This window comes from Hypanus sabinus, chromosome X2 (genome assembly GCF_030144855.1).
Source record: "Hypanus sabinus isolate sHypSab1 chromosome X2, sHypSab1.hap1, whole genome shotgun sequence".
NCBI lineage: Eukaryota > Metazoa > Chordata > Chondrichthyes > Myliobatiformes > Dasyatidae > Hypanus > Hypanus sabinus.
Window position 1 is genome coordinate 7,159,601 of NC_082739.1, and position 25,652 is coordinate 7,185,252.

Below are 25,652 nucleotides of genomic sequence, written 5' to 3' on the forward strand. Positions count from 1 at the left end.
CGATATTGTTGGGATAACGGAGACATGGCTGCAAGGGGATCAGGCCTGGGAATTGAGTGTACCAGGGTATACGTGCTATCGTAGAGACAGAAATATGGGAAGAGGGGGTGGGGTGGCCCTGTTGGTGAGGAATGAGATTCAATCCTTAGCAAGAGGTGACTTGGGAACAGGGGAAGTAGAGTCTGTGTGGATTGAGCTGAGGAACAGTAAGGGTAAAAAGACCCTAATGGGTGTTGTGTACAGGTCCCCAAACAGTAGCGTGGATATTGGGTACAAGTTGATTAGGGAGTTAACATTGGCATGTGCTAAAGGTAATGCAGTCATTATGGGAGATTTCAACATGCAGGTGAACTGGGAGAATCAGGTAGGTGCTGGACCCCAGGATAGGGAGTTTGTGGAGTGTCTAAGGGATGTATTTTTGGAACAGCTTGTGCTTGAGCCAACCAGGAACGAGGCTATTTTGGACTTGGTGATGTGTAATGAACAGGAATTGATAAGTGATCTTGAAGTAAAGGAGCCATTAGGAAGTAGTGATCATAACATGATAAGTTTTTATCTACAATTTGAGAGGGATAGGGGCAGATAAGAGGTGTCAGTGTTGCAATTAAATAAAGGAGACTACGGAGCCATGAGGGAAGAGCTGGCCAAAGTTAAATGGGCGGATGCCCTGGCAGGAAAGACAGTGGATCAGCAGTGGCAGATATTCTTGGGCATAATACAAAAGATGCAAATGCAGTTCATTCCAATGAGAAGGAAGGATTCAAAGAGGGGGAAGGGGCCACAGTGGTTGACAAAGGAAGTCAGAGATTGTATAGCATTAAAGAAAAAGAAGTATGACAGGGCTAAGATGAGTGGGAATACAGATGATTGGGAAAGTTTTAAGGAACAGCAGATCTTAACTAAAAAAGCAATACAGAGTGAAAAAATCAGGTATGAGCTCAGTCTAGCCAGGAATATAAAAGGGGATAGCAAAAGCTTTTTTAGCTATGTGAAGAGAAAGAAGATAGTTAAGAACAATGTTGGCCCCTTGAAGAATGAATTGGGAGAAATTGTTATGGGAAACAGGGAAATGGCAACAGAATTTAATGCATACTTTAGATCTGTCTTCACCAGGGAGGACACAAGCAATCTCCCAGATGTATGGATGGGCCAGGGTCATAAGATATCAGAGGAATTGAGACAGATTGACATTAGGAAAGAAACTGTGATGAGTAGACTGGTAGGACTGAAGGCTAATAAATCCCCGGGTCCAGATGGTCTGCATCCGAGGGTTCTAAAAGAGGTGGCTCAGGAAATTGCGGATGCATTGGTAATCATTTTCCAATGTTCCTTAGATTCAGGATCAGTTCCTGAAGATTGGAGAGTGGCTAATGTTGTCCCACTTTTCAAGAAGGGAGGGAAGGAGAAAACGGAGAACTATCGCCCTGTTAGCCTAATGTCAGTCGTGGGGAAGATGCTTGAGTCCATTATTAAGGACGAAATAGTGGCACATCTAGATGGCAGAAATAGGATTAGGCCGAGCCAGCATGGATTTACCAAGGGCAAATCATGCTTGACTAATCTGTTGGAGTTTTTTGAGGGTGTAACAAGGATGTTAGACGAGGGTAAGTCAGTGGATGTTGTGTACCTAGATTTTCAGAAGGCATTCGATAAGGTGCCACATAGGAGATTGGTGAGTAAAATCAGAGCTCATGGCATTGGGGGCAGGGCTTCAACATGGATAGAAAACTGGTTGGCAGATAGAAAGCAAAAGGTAGCAGTGAATGGGTGTTTCTCAGACTGGCTGGAGGTGACTAGTGGGGTACCACAGGGCTCTGTATTGGGACCACAGCTCTTTACGATTTATGTCAATGATTTAGATGAGGGCATTGAAAACTATATCAGCAAGTTTGCTGACGATACTAAACTGGGTGGCAGTGTGACATGCGAAGAGGACGTTAGGAGAATACAGGGAGACTTGGATAGGCTGAGTGAGTGGGCAGATACTTGGCAGATGTCATTCAATGTGAATAAATGTGAAGTTATCCACTTTGGAAGTAGGAACAAGAGGGCAGAGTATTGTCTGAACGGTGTCGAGTTAGGTAAGGGAGAAATGCAAAGAGACCTAGGAGTCCTAGTTCACCAGTCAATGAAGGTGAATGAGCAAGTGCAACAGGCAGTGAAGAGGGCAAATGGAATGTTGGCCTTTGTTACAAGGGGAATTGAATACAAGAGCAAGGATGTTCTTTTGCATTTGTACAGGGCCCTGGTGAGACCACACCTGGAATATTGTGTACAGTTTTGGTCTCCAGGTTTAAGGAAGGACATTCTGGCAATTGAGGAAGTGCAGCGTAGATTCACTAGGTTGATTCCTGGGATGGCAGGGCTGTCTTACGCAGAGAGATTGGAGAGATTGGGCTTGTACACGCTGGAATTGAGGAGATTGAGAGGGGATCTGATTGAAACGTTTAAGATAATTAAAGGATTTGATAGGATTGAGGCAGGTAATATGTTCCAGATGTTGGGAGAGTCCAGTACCAGAGGGCATGGATTGAGAATAAGAGGTCAGTTATTTAAAACAGAGTTGAGGAAGAGCTTCTTCTCCCAGAGAGTTGTGGAGGTGTGGAATGCACTGCCTCGGAAGACGGTGGAGGCCAATTCTCTGGATACTTTCAAGAAGGAGCTGGATAGATATCTGATGGATAGGGGAATCAAGGGATATGGGGACAAGGCAGGGACTGGGTATTGATAGTGAATGATCAGCCATGATCTCAGAATGGCGGTGCAGACTCGAGGGGCCGAATGGTCTACTTCTGCACCTATTGTCTATTGTCTATAACAGATTCATTGATTTGTGAGAATAAAATCAGACCTATGAGGCATTATGTAGTTAAACCATTTTTCCCAGTATGAATCAAATTGTTCCAAATTGGATAAAATTCTCTTATGTTTGATTGGATTTAATAGCTCATTGACATTAAAAGAAATGAATTTTACCTTGTCCTTAGCCATCTGTATTTATCTGTCAACGTACCATTTAAATTAGAATAAAATTTAATCGATCTACTCCCTGAACAAATAAGAAACAAGAAACGCAAATAACAACAAAATTGGCAACGAACTTGTCATTCCAAGGCTGAGGTCTCTAGTAGATGACCCTGCATTGAGCTAGAGGAAATGTCTAGCTGTGGGGGATAACCCCTCCTACTTGTAAGTTGAGGGCCCCCAATGCAGTATTCATAAAAGTCAGTGAACAAATCCATTACACAGAAAAGATTTCCCTGTGTACTCCTTATATATATACATATATACATACATACACACGCATACAATTTTGTCTACCTCACCCATCAGCTTTTCAAAAAGCAATAAAGTTTAAGCTTCTCTTTATACCCACTACCCCACCCTTCTTCCAATTTGGCTTAGTTGTCTGACAATTGAAGTCTGCACCTAGTCAATAGCAGAGTGTCATTGAGATATAGAACAACTGGTCCTTTGATCTGCTAAGCCCACATGGACCATCAAGTATCCATTTATTTTACATCAAACTTGTCCCAACTCATTTTGCTCTTCCCACATTCCCATCAACTACCCTCTCTCAAGATCCTACCACTCAACTACGCAAAAAGGCTACCTAGTAGTGGCCAATACCAAATCCATGAAGTTACAGGAACAAGGTGGAAACTCCATGTAGACAGCACCGGACTTGAGCTGGATCACTAAGGCTGAAGACAGCATCTACTGAATATTTGCTGCTCCATTGTCCTGTCCCATGTTTGCTGAAATGCCTGAAGGACTTTTGGCAGTCTCTTTTTTAGAATCTTTATTTATTTATTAAGATACAGCACAGAACAGGCCCTTTCGTCTCTTTGAGCCACGCTGCCTGATTTAACTCTAACCGAATCACGGGACTATTTACAATGACCTAGCAACTGGCATGCCTTTGGGCTACGGGAGGAAACCAGAGCACCCATAGTGGTTGTGCTAACCACTATGCTACTGTGCTGCCCTATGGCCTTAATATCTTTAATCCTTCTGCCTTCAGAGAAAATAATTGTGTAATCATAACAACACTGGTGATAGCCATTTGGCCCTCTGAGCCTATGCCAGCTCTTTGTGAATTAATCCAGACAGCCTCATTTTCCTATTTATACATGGTCCTGAATAGGCTCCACATTCAGATTTTGACTACGACTCCCTCCAGTTTCCACCTTAACTGCATTGTAATTTACCACAGCCTTTGAGAATACAATTCAATCTTTTTACTTCTATTTGTGCATGGAAGTACTTCCCAACATAGCAGTAAGCTGCTTGATTCTTATCTGAGATCATTCCTCCTCATTCTTTATTCTCACACAAGAGGAATTTTGGTAGATACTAATACACTACTAAATCCATTTTAATCAACATGGCCTCTTAGTCCGATAAGCACAACCAGAATAAGGCTTCTAAGGCAGGATTTTCAGTGTTCGGAATTAAAATAACCCATGATACACCCCATGTGAGTGACAAAGCTGCATTTTTTCCAGAAGCTGAACTTGAAGCAATGCCTGAATAATATAGACATGTTCTCCTTCAGTAATGCTTTAACTCAATTGTAATGAAAAGGGTAATTGAGCCAGAAGCAAGTTAGACCAAATGGAGATTCAGGCTACATCCACACTACACCCGATAAATCCATAACCGAAGCTTTTTCTCTTTGTTTTGACCCACTGTCCACACTAAAACGGTGTTTTCCTCTCCCGAAAATGGAGAATTTCAGAAACGCTCTCCAGAGTATGTAATTTTGAAAATGTCACTTGGCCGGAGCAGTGTGGACGGGGTAACCAGAGAAATCTAAAAACGCTGTCATGATGTGCCAGAACAGATGGTGGCGGCAGTGCACCATTTCATTGTTTTCTTGAACGCAATCTAACAATTTCAGAACATACGGCAACGAGACTGAAGCCAGAAGAGTTAGAAATGTACTCACCAAATACCTTGACCCATAACTTACTGAATAAATAAGTATACTCACTTTGCCCTGTTTTCTGTCCTTGCTCGTATAAAGGTGGTTTACCTACTTATGCAAGTACTTCTCTGACAATAGATGTGCAACAGCCTAATGTAACATTGTATGGAAATACAAGATAACACTGATGCAGACATGTTTTATACATTTAACAAGGTGTTTTATTAATGCAACAGAGTTGGTCAGTTTTTCGATGCTCGTCGTCAGCCGGGTCAATCTGTCCGTGAACTCCCTGTCGGTTGCCATCATACGCTCTAGTATTTGTTTTTTTTTTTAAGTTCTCCTGCGCTAAAGCCAACAGCTGTCCATCATTTTAAGTTTTTCTCGTCTATAACTACACAAACGCGCACTTTTATGGTGAGATTCGACACCAAACATGTCGCTTGTTTTCGGTAGATGTGTCCTGTGCATGCGCAGGAGGAGGAGATTCGCTGAAATCTTCATTTCAGTGTGGATAGAGATATTTTCAAAAACGCATAGTATGGATGTCTATCATTTTTACATGAAACCGGCATTTTCAAAATTATCTGGTCAAGTGTGGATGTAGCCTCCCAGCACAATTGTTAGGAAACTGCAAGAAATTATCACCCCATCACAGGACTCCAATACCTGTCATGACTGAAGTTCAGTATTTTCACCTCCACACAAGTGGCACTCAAAAATGTTGTGACCCTTCTTTCAGGGAGTTTTGTCTCATTGTCCTGCTTAATACACTTTCAAAATTTAACATTGAGTGTTAGCAGAACAACTCCTTTATTGCATATAGCATTCTTGCTGTACTGACAGAATTTGGAATCTAAAAATAGAAAGGTTTTCTCACCATGTACTTCCCAAGACCTCGATCATTCACCTGTGGATACTGAATTAAATATTCTCCGAGAGTGGGCAGTGTCTGTTTCTGGAAACAATAAAAAACCACACTGGCGAGCCTTGATGCTGTGGTATCTGCGGATGGTTTCTCATAAAACTTGGTGATTCTGAAAGCAGAGAATCCCAAGCGTTTTAGTACAAATGGACTTGCTATTAAATCTGTACACATATGAAACTGAAGCAGGAATAAACTACTGACCAGTGGGTATGTGTGAGGGTGTGGGTGTGCACTCGCACACATCTTTTGCTACTAGTGCACAAAGAAATTTAAACTATGCACAAAAGGTTGTCACCCTTCACCTCGTTGTGAAATATACTTAATATGTCAATCATATTTCATTTTCTAGTTTCTGACGTGGACAGTGTTGACAAGGTAGAGTTTGCAATGATTTGTCTACAGATTTTAGAACTGGCTTATCAAGACTTTTTAAATTGAAGAGATTATTGATTCACTATATCAAATTCCAAAGAAGCAAAGGGCGTGAAGCGCAAAAGAACTGCTCGTTCATTTAAAGCGGAATAGCTTAATGAAACAGTAGAAACTGCTCCACTGAAAGCTCATGAGGTCAGGAACATGCAGCTATGAGAAATATTTATGTACAATACAGAAACTGGTGCGACCTGTGTGTGTTTGTCATGATCAAAAGTTGCTGGGGAATTTGCAAGTGGGAAGAAGTGAAGTGATATTTGCAAACTTGACTCTTTAAAGCATCATTTAGCAAGCAAATCACATATGGACACTGTGCAAAAGCTCTGATGAGAAAACCCTTATTACCCATGACAGGCCTGCTACTTGTGTTTTATGAGTGCAGATGAGTGAGAGCAAAAGTGATCAAACCCAGAGGAGATCAAAGTTCTCATTGACAGTGTTTTGCTAGCTGATAAAATGAATACCACTATATATAAAATTCAGTGTGCACATGTGTTGTCATTGGGCACAAAAAATACACAGCACAAGATTTTTGTGCACACTGGTCATTACAAGATAGAGGGAACATTGGTACGGACTCAGATGCCCATTCCACCACTCAATAATATCACATGGTAAAACATTTTACATCAAGCCTTCGTTTCTGCACTTATCCCATGTGTCTCGATTCTCTTACTATAAAAATATCTATCAACTTCTGTCTTGAATATGTACGGTGAATAGGCTCCAACAGCACAATTAGCTAGGGAATTCCAAAAAATCATTCCTGAAGAATTTCTTCCCACCTCAGTACTGATTGGCTAACTTTCAACTTTGAGTTTGTAACACCCATTTCTAGACACCCCAGCCAGAAACATTATCCCTGCCTGTACCCTGCCAAGATTCATGAGAATTTCTTTGATCTTTCAGTGAGATCACCTCATTTAAATCCCATTGATATTGGCCCAATTTGCTGAATTTCCTCCATCTGAATCAAACCACTACATGGAGATGACTGCACAAGGTCATTGCACTCCCCCAGTACAGTCAATAACTCTTGAAGTGTTGAGTCCTGCATTCAAATCCTTCTGTAAATTGCTGCCTTAATTACTTGATGGACCTGCAAGTCAACTTTAATAATTTACATATGAAGTCATCCAATACACATCAACGCCATTCAATCTCTCACCATTTACAAAATATTTCACCTTTCTACTGTTCTCATACCAAAATAGATAATCTCCATTTCATCCTGGCAAAGGGTCTCGGCCCGAAATGTCGACAGTGCTTCTCCCTATAGATGCTGCCCGGCCTGCTGTGTTCCACCAACATTTTGTGTGTGTTGCTTGAATTTCCAACATCTGCAGATTTCCTCATTTCCTCCATTTCTCCTCAGTATATTCCATCTGCCATATCCTTACTCATTTAACTTAGTCTATCAACATCGCTAAAGCATTTCTGTATTCTCCTCACAACCAGCACTGGCATCTGGTTTTGTGTATTGATCTTTATGGCACCACTAGTCATAGTCTCCCAACTAAAATATGTTCCTTTTATTCATCCTCCATTAAATCATACTCTAACACATGTTCTTGGTTAATAGCCTCATATGTGCACCTTTTCAAACACCAGCTGAAAGTAAAATACTCCATATCCACTGATGCCCTCTTATCTAACTAGAACCTTCAACTTGTCAAACACACTTTTTCTGTTTAATAAATCAATGCTGTCTCTATCCAAGCCTTTTATTATTTTCCCAGTATCCTTCAGCTATTTCCTTGGTAATTAATTCAAGCATTTTACCATTGTTCCCCATTTTCGCTCACCTGTCCTTCTTACACTTGCACTTTAACTTAATATCAATTGCATTTGTATCAATAAGTTCAGAGTGGATTTCAACCATTGATGAAAAAAGCTGCAAAGTCTTTTTAGGGCATATTTTAAATTTAGATCCATAATTTTTTGGAAAGCAATCATGGTAACTTTGGACAGCTGCTTTACAAAAGCATTAAAACGTTCTCAAGAAATCTCAGTCTATAAAGGAGCCAATGCCTCTGTTTATGTCTTGCAGGTAACAGTTCTACACTGAAATGGACAATTATGAATTCCATGTATTTCTCCAGATTGTATCCTGCTCTGCCCACCAAACATTAAAAAGGACGTTAAAGATAGAAATTTACAGGAATTACATCAATGTGCAAGACTCAACCAAATGACCTGAAATCATCCCAACTTACTTTTCACCCTGCTTGAAGTGGCAGCTTCACAAAAGCAAGCATGCATAAATAGATCATTTACAGAACGGAACGGTCACAGACAATGTTACAAAATGAAGAATAAACTAGATAATATGGGACTAAACATTCCATTTCTGTCAGACCTTATAAATTGCACGTCTGCTTATCAGTAATGAGGCACTTTGAGCTGGATACTGAAAAGGTCACAGAATACCAAAGCCATTGTTCTGGCTCAGAGGCAGTGAACAGGGTGTCTGGTTAGCATCAGAGATGTCTATCATCCATTCATAAGATGGCTAAACTATTCCCCCTGTACCTTATCAGGCATGTAATCAATTGTTAATATTATTGGTTTGCAGAAGAACTGAAAATATGAGCAAAATACACAAAATGCTGGAGAAACTCACCAAGTCAGACAGCATCTACAGCTGGGGGTGGGGGTGGGGGAAGAATAAACAGTTGACGTTTCAGGCCAAGAGTCTTCATCAGTTGATGAAGTCCTAATGAAGAGTCTTGGCTCGAAACATTGACTGTTTATTCCCCTCCATCAATGCTGCCTGACCTGCTGAGGTCCTTTAGCACTTTGTGTGTATTGCTCAAGATTTCCAGCATCTGCAGAATCTCTTGTGCCTATGCACAATTCTGAAATCTTCCCTTTGTCCTGTGGAGATATCATGCAAAATTTTTTGTGACTCTTTTCACTGGATATTATATCTACAGTACATGGATAATAAACGCCTGGTGCTTGAAACGCACCCAAGTCCCTGTGATTCTTTAATCACTTGTTTTCATTCACAACCCCTTGTTTGCTGATCTACATAAGCCCTTGGGCCAGTAATCATCCATTTAAAGAGCCTTACTTTATAATCCCATTTGCTATTTGCCTCTCCTATTCGCCATAATCTTAGCTCCTCTGAGATTTTGCAATCCTCCTTTTCTTCTAACAGATCTAATCACTCAGTTACTGATAACCAAGCATTCAACCTGGGCTCTGACTCTGGCATTTTCTCCCTAAGATTTCACCCCTCAAGTTCTCTGCTTTTATTCTCCAAATCTACCTCTTCCACTAAGGATTCAATTATCCAACCTCTTATCTCCTTTCAAGGTTCATTGATGATTTTTCTTATAAATGTACAATATTTCAGAATAAAAAGAATTGTGTTGTTACTACAAAAACTGGAAAAGCTAGAATTGTTTTCTTTTACAGATTTACAAAGATGTTGCCAAGAGTCAAGTGACTGAGTTATAGCAAGAGGTTGAGCAGACCGGACTATAGAACCATAGAACATTACAGCACAGAAACAGGCCTTTTGGCCCTTCTTGGCTGTGCCGAACCATTTTTCTGCCTAGTCCCACTGACCTGCACTTCGACCATATCCCTCCATACCCCTCTCATCTATGTACTTGTCCAAGTTTTTCTTAAATGTTAAAAGTGAGCCTGCATTCACCACTTCAACTGGCAGCTCATTCCACACTCCCACTACTCTCATTGTGAAGAAGCTCCCCCTAATGCTCCCTTAAACCCTTAACCCATGTCCTCTGTTTTTTTTTCTCCTCTAGCCTCAGTGCAATACCTCACACTTGTCTGCATTAAGCTCCATCTGCCATTTGTCAGCCCATTTTTCCAGCTGGTCCAGATCCCTCCGCAAGCTTTGAAAACCTCCCTCACTGTCCACTACACCTCCAATCTTTGTATCATCAGCAAATTTGCTGATCCAATTTGCTACATTATCATCCAGATCATTGATATAGATGACAAATAACAATGGACCCAGCACTGATCCCTGTGGCTCACCACTAGTCACAGGCCTCCACTCAGAGAAGCAATCCTCCACTACCACTCTCTGGCTTCTTCCATTGAGCCAATGTCTAATCCAATTTACTACCTCACCATGTATACCTAGCGACTGAATCTTCCTAACTAACCTCCCATGCGGGACCTTGTCAAAGGCCTTACTGAAGTCCATGTAGACAACATCCACTGCCGTCCTTCATCCACTTTCCCGGTAACCTCCTCAAAAAACTCGAATAGATTTGTTAAACATGACCTACCACACACAAAGCCATATTGACTCTCCCTAATAAGTCCCTGTCTATCCAAATACTTGTAGATCCCATCTCTTAGTACCCCTTCCAATAACTTACCTACTACTGACATCAAACTTACCAACCTATAATTTCCCAGATTACTTTTAGAGCCTTTTTTAAACAACGGAACAACATGAGCGATCCTCCAATCTTTAGTCACTGGGGAATGAGGGGTGATCATACAGAGGTGTATAAAATCACTCAAAACCAATTGAATTGTTTAAAATCATGAGGGGCATAGATTGTGTGAATGTGCACAGTCTTATTTCCAGAGATGGGGAATCAAGAACTAAAGGACATATGTTCATGGTGGAGGTGAAGGAGGCAACCTTTCCACATGGACAGTGATCAATACATGGAATGAGTTGCCAGGTGAAGTGGTTGAGCCAAATACATTAATGATATTTAGAATAGACTTGGGCAGGAAAGGTTTAAAGGGCTATGGGCCGAATGCAGAACAAATAGGAGCAACTTAGATATGCATCTTAGTCAGCATGGACCAGGGGGCTGAACAGCCTGCTTCCTGCCATATGACTCTAAAAATTCAAAAAAGTGAATGATGTTAGAACAAATAAGAAGAAATGGTGGTCAGTGGCCGAGAATTATTCTTCAAGATAATTAGCAAAATGATTAAAGACAGAGAGAGGCATTTCTATTATGCAAGGAATTGCTGTGATCTGCAACATTACCTGCACAGGCTGAGGCAGGTGCAAAATTGACTTGAAGGAGAAAAACAGGTCTGGCAGATAGAAGTAGTCACTACTGCCTTTCGAAACACAAAGCATGGATGGGCAGATTGGATGCTTTGATTCTGCACATTTTGATGATTATTTGATTCACAGTAAATAACTCGCCCTTTCCAATCAGTGACCTACAGTACCTGTGTGTATGGGGGCACACCTCAACTATCCCCCTGGATTCAGTCTTCTCGCCTTCTTCCATCTCGTAGTAAATGGCCAGCTCACCTTTCTGTCAGCCAACACAGAAGCATAGTAGTCACCATTGGCAAGTCAAACTGATTAGATACACTGCTTGCAAATTCATTCTACCCCTACAGCCCTTTCCATTACCTACAAAGCACATCAGCAGTACGATGCCATAGTTTCCATTTTCCTTGAAAAGTGCAGCTGCAAATGGCACGCTAGTGTAGTGGCTCACGTAACACTATTACAACCATTGGGATTCAATTCCATTGCTGTCTGTAAGGAGCTTGTACGTTCTTCCCGTGACCATGTGGGTTTTCTCCAGGTGCTCCACTTTCTTCCCACATTTCATCGACATCAGGGTTAGTAAGTTGGGGGAATGCAACGTTGGCGTCAGAAGTGTGGAAACACTTGTGCTGCCCCTAGCCCATATCTGGACTGTGCAAATGACACATTTTACTGCTTGCTTCAATGAACATGTGCCAAACAATGACAACCTTTATCTAACAATTCTCAAACTGCTCAGCACCATACAGAACTAAGGGGCAGTGCAGTAGAATTGAGCTGGTGTCACTTGAGCGGTGAGGCAGCATCTTGTGGAGCAGCTCCCTCGGCAGTCAAGAAAGGCGGGTTCAAGTCTGAACTCTTGTACTGTTTGGTGCATCCTCCCGCAACCACAAGAACTAAATGAGCTTTCTCCAAGCGTTCCTGTTTCCCCCCCCATAAATTGAACCTGGAGTGTAAACAGTAGAATATGGGGGGGGGGGTGCAAATTGATGGGAACAGGGGAAGAATAAATTGGGTTAGGGTAGCAATAATACAAAATTGGCTGCTTAATGGTTGACTCAGGAGCTGAAGGCCTTGCTGTCTGTGAGAAAGCAGTTCACTGGTTTAATACCCTGCTCACCATTCTAAACCCCGAAGGTCAAACCTATGATCGGTGTCCTGGGGAGAAGTCTGAAACTGGAGGTCCAATACCTGCAAATCTGGCATCCGGGGATAAGGACTGAAGGCCCGTAACCAGGCTTGTCCTGTGGTTGGAGGCCTGTCTGGATGTTTGACTGGGTGGGAAGGACAGGAAAGGGGCTTATTTTGCTGCTCTTTTTGCTTGTGCTGCTGTGCTGAACATTGCGTGCATACTATGTTGGCGCTGGAACGTGTGGCGACACTTGCGCGCTGTCTCCAGGCACATCCTCGGGTGTGCTGGTTGTTAATGCAATCGATGGATTTCACTGTGTTTTGATGTACATGTGATAAATAAATCTGAATCCAAATCTGGAGATCATTTACAAAATACAATGCAGTTACTCACCACAGTTACACCAAAACTTGAAACCTCAACCCCCAAAGGAAGCACATAAACAGAAACACCACCACCTCTGATTCCCCTCCAATTTGCTTTCATTGTTGCTGGCTCCAAATCCTGGAACTCTCTCCTCTACAGCACTGTGGGAGTATCTTTGCCAGAAATACTGCAGTGGTTGAAGGCAGCTCTCCACTACCTTCTCAAGGACAATTTCAAGTTCTCAAGTAGCAGAAACTTGTAAAATTAGTCTACTCTATCATGGGTACCAGCCCCTGTAGTATCCAAGACATCTTCAAGGAGCGGTGCCTTCGGAAGGCACTGTCCATCATTGAGGATCCCCACCACCCAGGACATGCCCTCTTCACATTATAGGAGGTACAGAAGCCTGAAGGCACACACACAGCGATTCAGGAACAGCTTCCCTTTGCCATCCGATTCCCAAATGGACATTGAACCAATGAACACTACCACACTACTTTTATTTTTTGTTATCTTGCACTACTTATTTTAACTATTTAATAGACACAGGTACACTTAATGTAACTCAGTTTTTTTCTCTACAGTTATTGACTATGTATTGCATTGTACTGCTGCCATAAAGTTAACACACTTCACAACATATGCTGGTGATATTAAACCGGATTCTGATAATTAGCAATGAGCAATACATACTGAGAGGTCCCAAATAATTTTTTTTGGGAAGTCCTTTCAGGCAACTACAGGTTCTCCCCAGTGTATGGGTTTCATTCTTGTGAGCTCTTTTGTAACTCAAACAATTCACAAGTCAGAAGTGCAACTGCAAGCTAAGTTCATGATGCCCACAGCACTGCAGCACGTGGCAAATCTATCCCAAACACTTGCTTGTACATAATTCATGGTTTGTAAGAACATGAAACTAAACTTCCAACATTTTTCCTTAAGATTCCTTATGTAAACAGGACTTTTTGGACCAACTAAACATGTGTAAACAAGGAACTGAAGTTCCCACCTGACCTTAAACTTGAAGAACTTGAGGACCTCAGCGATATCAAAGTTCAGATCTTCACACAGCATATCCCCAGCAATCTGGAAATACAAATCTTGTGATATTAGAATATTTCTAGCATGCATACACAGCCTCGAAGTGTCATCACGTAAGGAAGACATACCACCATGACATCATCACTGAACTTCTTGCTACTGACCACCAGCTCAAAGTCAGCCACAGCACCCAACTGTGTTTCATTGGTAGTTGAACCATCATTAATAATGTTTTCTGTTGGGAAGTCATTGGCAGTTGCCCATCGCTCATAGTACTTGTATCTGAAAGTGAAAAAGTGCGTTAAATCCACAGTTGCTGAGTGGATATATTTCAGCTTCATTTGATACTTAAGCTTAGTTAAGTCCATCAGCCCTACTGGCTGCCGACAGCAGCTCGCCAGATCCTTTCTCTCCCAGGAGTGAGCTCTTTGGAGCTTCTGTTGCCATTTCTCTAGATCTGGGTTTTCACAGGATGGGGTTGCCAGCCCCAGTCCCAACCCTCCTCCTTTCACAGCCGGGCTTGGGACCACACATGGCAGAGTTCTGTATTACAATGTACCATATCAAACCTTCCCATTAATTTAATCTGCCAAAAACTCACCCATTCTTGAGTTATTCTGTGTTAAATCTACTCACTGCCTTAATTAGTTTCCAGCTTGTAAGATGCTTCTGTGTCTTTTATTTGACGTCTATTTTCCTTACATGATAAATCAGGCTGGCTGTCTCTTGGTGAGTAACTCTGTCTCTGTCCCTTGCCCCGTCACCATCTACAAACCATAAAAGTGATGGAATAGCCCCACTTGTGTGGATGAAGCTTCAAGAATTCAGTTAAGAAATTTGACACTGATCTGAACAAGGTAGTAACCGTGGTAAGTAACTATGACTACAGATCTGCACAATGCACTGTGGTAACAGGGCTGAATTTTTTCCAGTCACACATTACAAATCCATGACTTGAAGAGGGAAAAATGACAGGAGAATGCAACCTTCTCTCACTGACATTGGCTCACTCTCCCTGGGTTAAAAGTTGGAAATTCCTGTCCTCACAGTGCTTTTTTAATTCCTTCACCACTGGGAATGCAATGCTTCCAGCAGGCAAATCAACACTCTCTTAATGGCACGTAGAAATGGACTGGAAAGGGTGATTCTGCAACATTCCATGAAATACTGTACAATACCCTCAGTTAAACTTCTAGCTGGTAACTCACTCCCATGTCTGACAACCTACAGCTTCCCTCTGACTAGATTCCAGCATGCAATTCACTTTTTTTTGCTCAACCAGTACATATTCTGAAAAATGCATAATGGATCCCAGCCATTTACTTGTCCTGCCTTAGACATTTGCATCTTATTCATTTTGAGCCCCACCCTCACTCTTTCCCTGCTGAAATTTAGCTGAAACCATTCACCTTCCATTTTCCTCTCTCTGCAGATGCTACCTGGCTCTGATACTTTCCAAAGCTTCCTTCCTTTGCATTTACAGCAGACAGCATTTGACTTTGACTTTATTTCACCCATAATCTGAGCAGCCAAACAAACACACTCACTTGTCCGCATTTGTGACGAGGTAGACTTGACTGAAGAGGTTACGCCTGCAAACAGAACAGAGGAAATACGTATATATGCAAAGTAAAACCACGGTGAAGTTATATAGAAAAAAGAACACTGTCTTAGAAACTTTCACAGCCTCTAACATCAGAAGTGCTTAATATACTTTTTGAAAAGTGTTGTAGTGTGGAAAACATGGCTGCTAGCTTCTACAGATCAAGATCCAATTTAAACAACAGGGTACATGATTTAATGATGTAATTTGAAGCATATGCATGGGTCATGACATCAGGGAGCATTCTTATCCAAAATAACGTCATGGGGTTTCTTTTTGCTCTCATCTCATCTGAAAATTGCCATTGAGAACACAGCATTTCTCCTGTCTTGCACTAGAGTTCCTACCCAAATTTTCCACTCGAATCTCTGCTAGGCCGTCAAAATCCACACTCGAGTCAGAGGCAAAAGAGGTGGCCACTCAGATTGAACAAAGATGAAAGAGAGCCAATTAAACACTCCTACAACCCAAATCCAAGCATTACTGTGGCACAAAGGGAGCCCTTCCTGACCAGTGGCTTCCAGTAGTGGCCTTCAGTTAATCTCAGCGTTTAGGAAATTATTCTTTTGTCAAGTGCCTTCCCTTTTTAACAAACTGATGGATTCAGTTTTCACCACCTCAACAGGCAATGGAAGGCTAAGTATTTTCACTCAGTACTTTCCTTCTTCCTTTGTAATTCTCTCCTAAAATTTTAAATCTATGAACCCTGGCTCGCATCACATCGTCTTCAATAAAATCTTACAAATTTCCCTGATGTCAAACACTCTTCAGATCTCAGTTCCTACACAAGCATATTCAATCAGCAATACACACAAAATGCTGCAGCAACTCAACAAGCCAGGCAGCAACTATGGAAAAGAGTAAGAGTTGACGTTTTGGGCTGAGATCTTTCCTCAGGACTCAGTTGAATCGATAATTGAATGATTTAATGAGAACAGCTTACCTCATCTCCTCAGTTCACATCCAGTGGTCATGCCTCACCTCCTCACTATCCACTGCTTTCAAACCATCTCCTAGATTTGCTTATTCTTACACAAATAACTTATTCTGACCAGAAACATATTTGAAGTTAATACAACTGTAGCTCTTCCAAGCAGAGGAACAATAACAAAAATCCACTCACATATTAACAACTTCCCACCAGAAATCCAAGATCTTCTTCCCACCAACTCCAGGTAACAGAGCCTTTGGGATTCCCTCCAAATGGGAATATAGGCCGGTTGCTTCATTCTGGATAGAAAATACAAATAATGTCACAACAGCCTAAATAGCATGTGATCTCTGTTCCTGGTATGTATGAAAGCAGCGATATTAACCAGCAAGTCAGCAATGGAACCACTCTTGGTGAAGACCAGCATCAAACAAGGTTGCATCGTTAAGAAAATTAGCAGGACAATCTTTCTTGCTGCAATGTTGTTTCTTACTTCTAACAAACCATCCGTAGTTAGTCTTACAGTGATGACACTTTCAGAACCCAGATTACCCAAATTTATGTGGTCAAGCTGTAGTTTACAGGTGACACTTAAATTTGCAGTCATCAGAAGGGGAGGGCCAAGATATTGTCAACACTTTCATTGAACTAACTGAGGGGATGGGCCATCAATCCAATATCCACAAAACAAGGGACCTCCACCAACTCACCGTGCTGCAGATTCAGACTTATTTACCACACGTGCTTCAAAACATATAGTGAAATATGCCATTTGCATTAACAACCAACACAGGATGTGCTGGGGGCAGCCTGCAAGTGACGCCACACATTCTGATGCCAGCACGGCATGCCCACAATGTTCAGCAGAACAACAGCAAAACAGCCCCTTTTCCTCCTACCCCCCCCCCCCCCAATTCACACACAGACAGGCCTCCAGCCGCAGGTCAAGATGGTTCAGAATCTTCAACGTACTTGCAGGCATCAGGCCTCTGACTTCTGCACACACCGACTCAGGGGATTTGACCATCAGGCCTGTTAGGCCAAAAGAGTAGTGAATCCAGCCAGTTAGGCAGAAAGACGCAAATTCCCCTCATCTGTTTCAAAACTTTGTTTATTAGGACAGAACAGAACAAGCATTAAAATACTCTACACGTGCACAGGCCCCTGTCATGCACGCCAAAGACCACAGTGGTGAAGACATTCAACTCGCACAAAGATTTTCTCGTTACAATGCAGGACCTGAACTTACAGTACCCTCAGAAAATAAGGAGTATGGTGAGACACTGAAAAACATAGCCCATTTATGATATTTTGGGAGCCACCTTTCAGTGCAGACATCAGTGATGAAACATCATAGCCCTCAACAAATGAGGCTTTTGATCAAATGAGTTTAAAAAGTATTTAAAGACAAGACTTGAAACCTTGTACAAGATGAAAAGTCTCCCAGGCAGCAGTAATTCCTGTCCTCTTGTATGCTCCTAGACCAGGGATGGGCAAACTTTTTGACTTGTGGGCCGCAAAGGGTTCTAAAATTTGACAGGGGGGGCCGGACCAGGAGCAGATGGACGGAGTGTTTTGGTAATACACCTCATAAGAGAAAATAAAATATTATGGGATATGTAGAAAACACGTGCTTTAATTTCAATTGAAAATGAACAAATGCATTACAACAAAATATCTGTCTTTGAAGTCCCATGGTATTTATTGAAATGACTTTTAAAACACTGAAAATTAAATGAATAAAATACAGCTTTTTTTTAATAGTAACAGTTATTATTTTAAAGCACTGAAAATTCTGTTATCCTTCAAGATATTATCATCATCACTCTCCTCCTGACTGTCTTTATTTCAAAAACGGTAGGAGATGCAGGTCTACTTGTCCTGCTCCTTCTTATTCAATTGTCCCCTGTGCCAAAACTCAACAATGACCAGCACAAGGACAGAACAGTGACAGCGTGCCAGTATGCAGAGCGCATTATTTGATCTGGAGCGCATTTTTTATTTTGAGAACGTACGTGCACCTGCGCACTACTCATGTCCATCACTTAACAGAAATGACATGTAACATGTAAGGCTTATTGAAAAAAAATTTTCAAATGCATTTTTTACATAACACAATGAAGAAACTTATTTTTAATTTCAGTGGGAACAGTGTTGTTGGTCTCCCTTTTTAGCCAGCGCATCGAAGTCTGGATTTAGTTTTGTTGTGGCGATTCTCAGGATGGATCTGAGGTGTTGGTCAGTTAACTTGGATCTGTGGCTGGCTTTGTTGATGTTCATGACGCTGAGCGCCTGTTCACACAAATAGGTCGAGCCGAACAAAGAGTAAAGCGCAAATGTGGAGTAATACGCTGCACCTCAACAAAGGTCAATGTATATAGAGTGCGTCATCTATTGGGAAAACGCCAGAATTGCAGGGGGAAAAAACGTTAACAAGGTTTATTAATATAATTTCATCAAGTTCTGCGGGCCGGATTAAAAAGCTTAACGGGCCGCATATGGCCCCCGGGCCGTAGTTTGCCCATGCCTGTCCTAGACTAACTACAGCAGACATCTCATGGCACTGGAAAAATACCACTAATACCATCTCTGAAAAGTCCTCCAAAGTCACTGGAAGAACAAGCTGGCCGATGTCAGCTCCCAAGCCTTCAGCGCTGAAGCCAGAATTACACTATAAGCTACATCACTTATATTGATCCTGGACTCCTGATATAGACATTCTATTCTAAACTCTGTCTTGGGAAAGATTACTGGGTTGACCAAGGAAAGGCTTTGAGTATGTCCTCTAAGTCCCACTGAAAGGGAATCTCTGATCCATGACTGTTCAAAGTGGAGAACAGCTGATTTTGACAGCCTCCAGTCCATGCTTCAGGAACACATACAGGTCATGGATAAATGGAAGGAGTGACTACCTCACAAGCCTCCTATCAGTCACTGTCAGTCCCATCTGTGAATGAGTTTATATATCATAGCCATAGAAGGGTACAGCATAGAAAAGCACCTTCAGGACACCGAGTCCACACCAACCATGAACTACTCACACACTTATCCTACATTAATCCTTTTTTGTATTTCTTCTACATTTTCCAATCTCCTGCCAGATTCAACTGCTCACCTACACAGTAGGGGCAATTTACCTATGGTTCCATAAGGTTGTTATAGCCAGGGATAGTAATGGGGACAAGCTCCCACTAACTATTAAATGCTCCCAATGACGTGCATCTCAAATAGCCTCTGACAACCATGTCCATCTCCTGGCCTTCACGTGTGGCTTAACTACTAAGCACAACAGAACTGTTTCTACTGACAAGGGAAGGGACAAAGGTGAGTTGCTGACACCTTAAAAACAGTTGTTTCAAGCAAATGGGGCTTGTCAGCTATGGTGGGCAGCTCATCTAGAAGGAAAAACTGTGATCTCAAACCCCCACTGTCTTGCAGCTATACCCACTCAAAGGGAAGGCTTTGGGAGTAAACCCTGAGGGGAAAATCCGGAGCTGGAGTCCTTAAGGAAGTCTTACATTGAGTTCAACGCTGACTGGCATCTCCTGCGACCCTGCTGATACCAAACTGTATCGGCCTCTGCCGTTCCTTTGGGTTCATCAGATGCATGGAGAGGGGGAGCTTGCTACATGGGCAATAGCTTGCTCTCCATATTGTACTGCTTTGGCTTGTGTACCACATAGACAGCTGGGATGCAGCATCCACATTCGACCCTAACCAATCAACTGGCATGTCTTTGAGACATGGGAGGAAACCAGAACACCTAGAAAAAAATATTGTCACAACAAGAATTTGCAAACTCCACACACACAGCATCCAAGGTCAAGCCTGAACAATGGTCTCTGGAGCTGGCAAGCTCTGGCTTCATGACAGTTCTCGTTCCCTATGCACCATCTTCTTCTAAGGCAGACCCACGACAATAAGTCACCCTTAACCCCGAGGTCCTCTGGTTGTCCAAGAACAAGGGCACCATGGTAGGTAGCAGTTAGCACAATGTTATCATAGCTTGGACCTTTCCAGAGTTCAGAGTTCAATTATGGCACCATCTGCAAGCAGTTTAAACATTCTCCCCTTGAACCACGTGGGTTTCCTCCAGGTGCTCCAGTCCAAAGATTAGTGACTGGTCATTGTAAATTGTCCTGTAGTTGGGTTAGGGTTGCTGGGCGGAGCGGCTCAATGGCCCGGAAAGGACTGTTCCATGATTTAACACTAAATAAAAATAAATTCAGGGAATGAGACTTTCATATTTAATGAAAAATCTTGAGTTTATATAGCACTTTTCAATCCTGAAGCGCCTTAGATCCAACCAAGTACAGTTTGAAATGTCTCTGCTACAAATAACAAACATGATCAACAATTAGATAACCTGTTTAATGATGTAGTTTGAAGAACATAATAATTATTCTATTTAATCTTGTCAATATTTATCTTTCAATTAACAACACTAAAGATACCAGATTATCCAGTCAGCAGCTCATGGTTCTTTGAGGAAGCTCGCTGGATACAAATTGATTGTTACATTTCCTATACTATTTTAGAGATCGTAGAACATGGTACATGGATATAAAGTACTTCGGAATGCCCTGAGGGTATAAAAGGCCCAATGGAAATGCTAGTTATTTTCTCCCCACACCCCAGAGGATGTCCAGCAATTCCCACTTGCTTTTGGGACCAAACCATTTGCAGCTCACAGTCAAAGTTAAGTTTATCATCATATGCACAAGAACATGTAGGCACATGTGCAATGAGAAACTCTTGGAGGAGCATTACAGGCATGTAGCATCAGATACACCAACATGTCCCTGATTTGTTCCCAGTCCTACCTAGAAGGACTTCTACCTAGAAAAAGAAGAAAGCCCTTAACTCTGAGTGGAGTTATCGGGACGGCATTTTTATAGCAGGCTTTCTTATTTTTACGAGGCCGAGTTGCTAGCTCAACGCTCAACTCAGCGCGGATGGAAAGCGTGCAAGGGCGCCGACTGGATTCCAACTCGGGAGCCTTCGCTCCGAAATCCAGCGCTGATGCCACTATGCCACTAGCCGGCCCCCACCTAGTACAAACTAATATTTTTACTGCAGATGAACAACCAAATGAAATTTCATAAATCAGTCTACAAATTCAAGGGAATTTTCCTAGTCAATAATTGCATCACTTGTCTTACTCAAAGTTCTTTCTTGTTCTATTCCAACAGATTCTACTTTTATTCAGCAGATCATTGCTCCTTCTTGTTCACTCCCATATTCACTATTATCCAGAGCATGCCATCTTCTCATTATTACAATCTGGGAGGAAGTACAGGACCTTGAAGATCCACATTCTATGATTCCGAAACAATTTCTACCCTCCACCAGCTGATTTCTGAACAGTCTATGAATCCAAGACTGTTATTTCAGGTTATTCAATAAATTCTTTATTTTTGTGATTTATAGTAATTTTATGTCCTTGTACTGCACTGCTGCCACAAAACAAATTTCATGTCATAAACACAAAAGATTCTGCAGTTGCTGGAAATACCAAGTAACACACAAAAAAATGCTGGAGGATCTCAACAGGTCAGGCAACATTTTTGGAGAGAAATAACTAGTTGCCATTTCAGGCCAAGACCCTTCATCAGGACTCATGTTAGCCAAGTCTATAATAATAAATTTGATTCTGATTTTAAACTTCTTTACCAAATTCTTTCTGATCTCTATAAACTCAATCAGTTGGCATTATTCTTCATGATGAGTCCTGGCAGATCAGGCCTCTCTGTTACCATTCACAGGAAGGGAAAACTGTTACAAGAGTAGCTGCAACATTGTAACTTTCACAATAACATAACCATAAACTGTGTCTGTGTTTCCAAGCCTCTTTTATCCTCTTGCAGTTATATCAGAATTAGAAAACCTGCAGTTTGCCAGCAATCACAACAGAAGCATGGAGTGTTTGAGCCTATAAAGGAGAGTTTTTCCAATCATTCCACAAATCTGTAACAAGTTTTGGATGCATGGCAGCAAACAGTTAAAGTACTTTCAAAAGGAATGATGCATTGTACAGATGTATTTAACTGTTACGCATTAAAGATGAAGTACAGGTTTTTAATATTAGAGACTAACAGAATAATTGAAGGCAATACAAGCACTGCTAAATTTCAAACATGAGGAAATCTGCAGATGCTGGAAATTCAAACAACACACTCAAAATGCTGGTGGAACACAGCAGGCCAGGCAGCATCTATAAGGAGAAGCACTGTCGACGTTTCGGGCCAAGACCCTTCGTCAGGACTAACTGAAAGGAAAGATAGTAAGAGATTTGAAAGTAGTGGGAGGGGAAAATGTGAAATGATAGGAGAAGACCGGAGGGGGTGGGATTAAGCTAAGAGCTGGAAAGGTGATTGGCAAAAGGGATACAGAGCTGGAGAAGGGAAAGGATCATGGGACAGGAGGCTTCGGAAGTTAGAGAAATCAATGTTCATGCCATCAGGTTGGAGGCTACCCAGCCAGTATATAAGGTGTTGTTCCTCCAACCTGAGTTTGGATTCATTTTGACAGTAGAGGAGGCCATGGATAGACATATCAGAATGGGAATGGGACGTGGAATTAAAATTAGTGGCCACTGGGAGATCCTGCTTTCTCTGGAAAAAAGAGCGTAGGTGTTCAGCAAAACGGTCTCCCAGTCTGCGTCGGGTCTCACCAATAAATAAAAGGCCACACCGGGAGAACCGGACGCAGTATACCACACCAGCCGACTCACAGGTGAAGTGTCGCCTCACCTGGAAGGACTGTCTGGGGCCCTGAATGGTGATGAGGGTGGAAGTGTAAGGGCAGGTGTAGCACTTGTTCCGCTTACAAGGATAAGTGCCAGGAGGGAGATCGGTGGGAAGGGATGGGGGGGGGGGGACGAGTGGACAAGGGAGTCTCGTAGGGAGCGATCCCTGCGAAAAGCAGAAAGAGGAGGGGAGGGAAAGATGTGCTTGGTAGTGGGATCCCGTTGGAGGTGGCGGAAGTTATGGAGAATTATATGTTGGACCTGGAGGCTGGTGGGGTGGTAGGTGAGGACAAGGGGAACCCTATCCCAAGTGGGGAGGCGGGCGGATGGGGTGAGAGCAGATGTGTGGGAAATGGGAGAGATGCATTTGAGAGCAGAGTTGATGGAGGAAGAAAGGAAGCCCCTTTGTTTAAAAAAGGAAGACATCTCCTTCGTCCTGGAATGAAAAGCCTCATCCTGAGAGCAGATGCGGTGGAGACAGAGGAATTGTGAGAAGGGGGTAACATTTTTGCAAGATACAGGGTGGGAAGAGGAATAGTCCAGGTAGCTGTGGGAGTCTGTAGGCTTATAGTAGATATCAGTAGATAAGCCATCTCCAGAGATGGAGACAGAAAGATCAAGAAAGGGGAGGGAAGTGTCAGAAATGGACCAGGTAAATTTGAGGGCAGGTTGAAAGTTGGAGGCAAAGTTAATGAAGTCAATGAGCTCAGCATGCGTGCAGGAGGCAGAGCCAATGCAGTCGTCGATATAGCAAAGGAAAAGAGGGGGACGGATACCTGTATAGACTTGGAACATGGACTGTTCCACAAAGCCAACAAAAAGGCAGGCATAACTGGGACCCATACGCGTGCCCATGGCTACACCCTTGGTTTGGAGGAAATCAGAGGAGCCAAAGGAGAAATTATTGAGAGTAAGAACTAATTCCGCTAGACGGAGGAGAGTGGTGGTAGAGGGGAATTGGTTAGATCTGGAATCCAAAAAGAAGCGAAGAGCTTTGAGACCGTCTGGGTGGGGGATGGAGGTATATAGGGACTGGACATCCATGGTGAAAATAAGGTGGTGGGGGCCAGGGAACTTAAAATCATTGAAAAAATTCGAAGCATGAGAAGTGTCACGAACATAGGTGGGAAGTGATTGAACAAGGGGGATTGAACACTGCTAAATTTGAGAGGTTACAAAATTATCTTGAGGATTAAATGGTATGGTATATTGGATCTGATGTTTCTAAATATAACTACTTCAGGGATGACCTTAAAGTGGGTCCAGTTTATTATCTTAATATCCTTAGAGCTTAACAAAACTCTCACTTGCCGCTTTAACCAGTGCAGTAATGTGAAACAATTCCTGACAGTCTGCTATATGAGAATGAGGAATACTTGAGAGAGTGAATCACATCACATGGGCAGATTCGAAATCTTAGGACAATTTTCAGTTTTTGGACCATTTGTGCAAAAGTAACAAGTATTTCTAGCATTTCCATATTTAACACTACTATGGTTTATACTTAAAAAAAAATTGACTTAATACTTCTCTCTTCATCCCCCACTGAACAAGCAGACCCAGATCACCCTGGTGTCAGGCACACAACACAAAAACCACTCCCCTGATTGGACAGCTCACATTCCAAAGCACCCGTTATCTCTAACCATAACCCAAACACTGCTGCTACAAAAAGACCATTACGTTAGCAGTGAAACCTTTCCCAGGGTGTTATCACTTGTTATCTGTCCGGTGAGTATTTTAGTAATTAGACCAAAGATTATTTACATAGGTTTCCTACATAACTATTTCCACATCAGTTATATAGGGAATAGCAATCTAGTTATACAGAACACACACACAAAATGCTGGACAACTCAACAGGTCAGGCAGCATCTATGGAGGGAAATATATAGTCAACATTTTGGGCCGAGACCTTTTATTAGGACTGGCAGCCTGAAGGATCTTGGCCTGATACATCAACTGTTTATTCTTCTCTATAGAAGTTGCCTGACCTGCTGTGATCCACCAGCATTTTGTCCATGTTATTCTGGTTTCCCAGCACTTGGAGTATCTCTATGTCTCCAATAATGAGGTAATTATAGCATTTTTTCCCATTTGAACCAATTTTACAAAAATATATGGTTCCAAAAGAGAAAATGGTGCCAGAAGCTGAGTCATGGATCTTACCTTATGGAGATGCAGAGAAATAGGAAGGAAATCATAAATAGTAAGGCCTCAGGGCTGAAGTCAGCATCTGAGTTAAAGACACAAGCAAGGCATAGACAATGACTCTTTTGGGGGATTGTACACTCACCTTTTGCTCCATCCTCAACTCTTTCCCTATAGCCCTCAAATCACTGCACCCTCCTCCAAGGCCACTGTTCAGCTCCCTTTGAATTGGCAATTGGTTATTTATTTAGTATTGTCGCAAGTACCAGGATACAGAGAAAAGTTTTTTTTGTTGCAAGCCACCCAAACAGATTATTCCATACATATGTATGTATGTAAAAAATAGGGGAAAAAACAAGAGAATGCAATTTATAGT

The 25,652-nt window shown here is 42.1% G+C and overlaps 1 protein-coding gene across 2 annotated transcripts in view; it reads right to left on the reverse strand.

Annotated features, from left to right (window-relative positions):
- The window catches only part of gkup (glucuronokinase with putative uridyl pyrophosphorylase), an 88,699-nt gene that overhangs the window by 61,808 nt on the left and 1,239 nt on the right, over nt 1-25,652 (reverse strand). For both annotated transcript variants that reach the window (XM_059956861.1, XM_059956860.1), the window contains exons 2-7: nt 16,570-16,676; nt 15,391-15,435; nt 13,972-14,125; nt 13,817-13,888; nt 11,475-11,563; nt 5,811-5,967 (exon numbers count right to left, since the gene is read on the reverse strand). In XM_059956861.1, the coding sequence (XP_059812844.1) occupies nt 5,811-5,967; nt 11,475-11,563; nt 13,817-13,888; nt 13,972-14,125; nt 15,391-15,435; nt 16,570-16,676 (624 nt within the window). The remainder of the gene's footprint in view (nt 1-5,810; nt 5,968-11,474; nt 11,564-13,816; nt 13,889-13,971; nt 14,126-15,390; nt 15,436-16,569; nt 16,677-25,652) is intronic.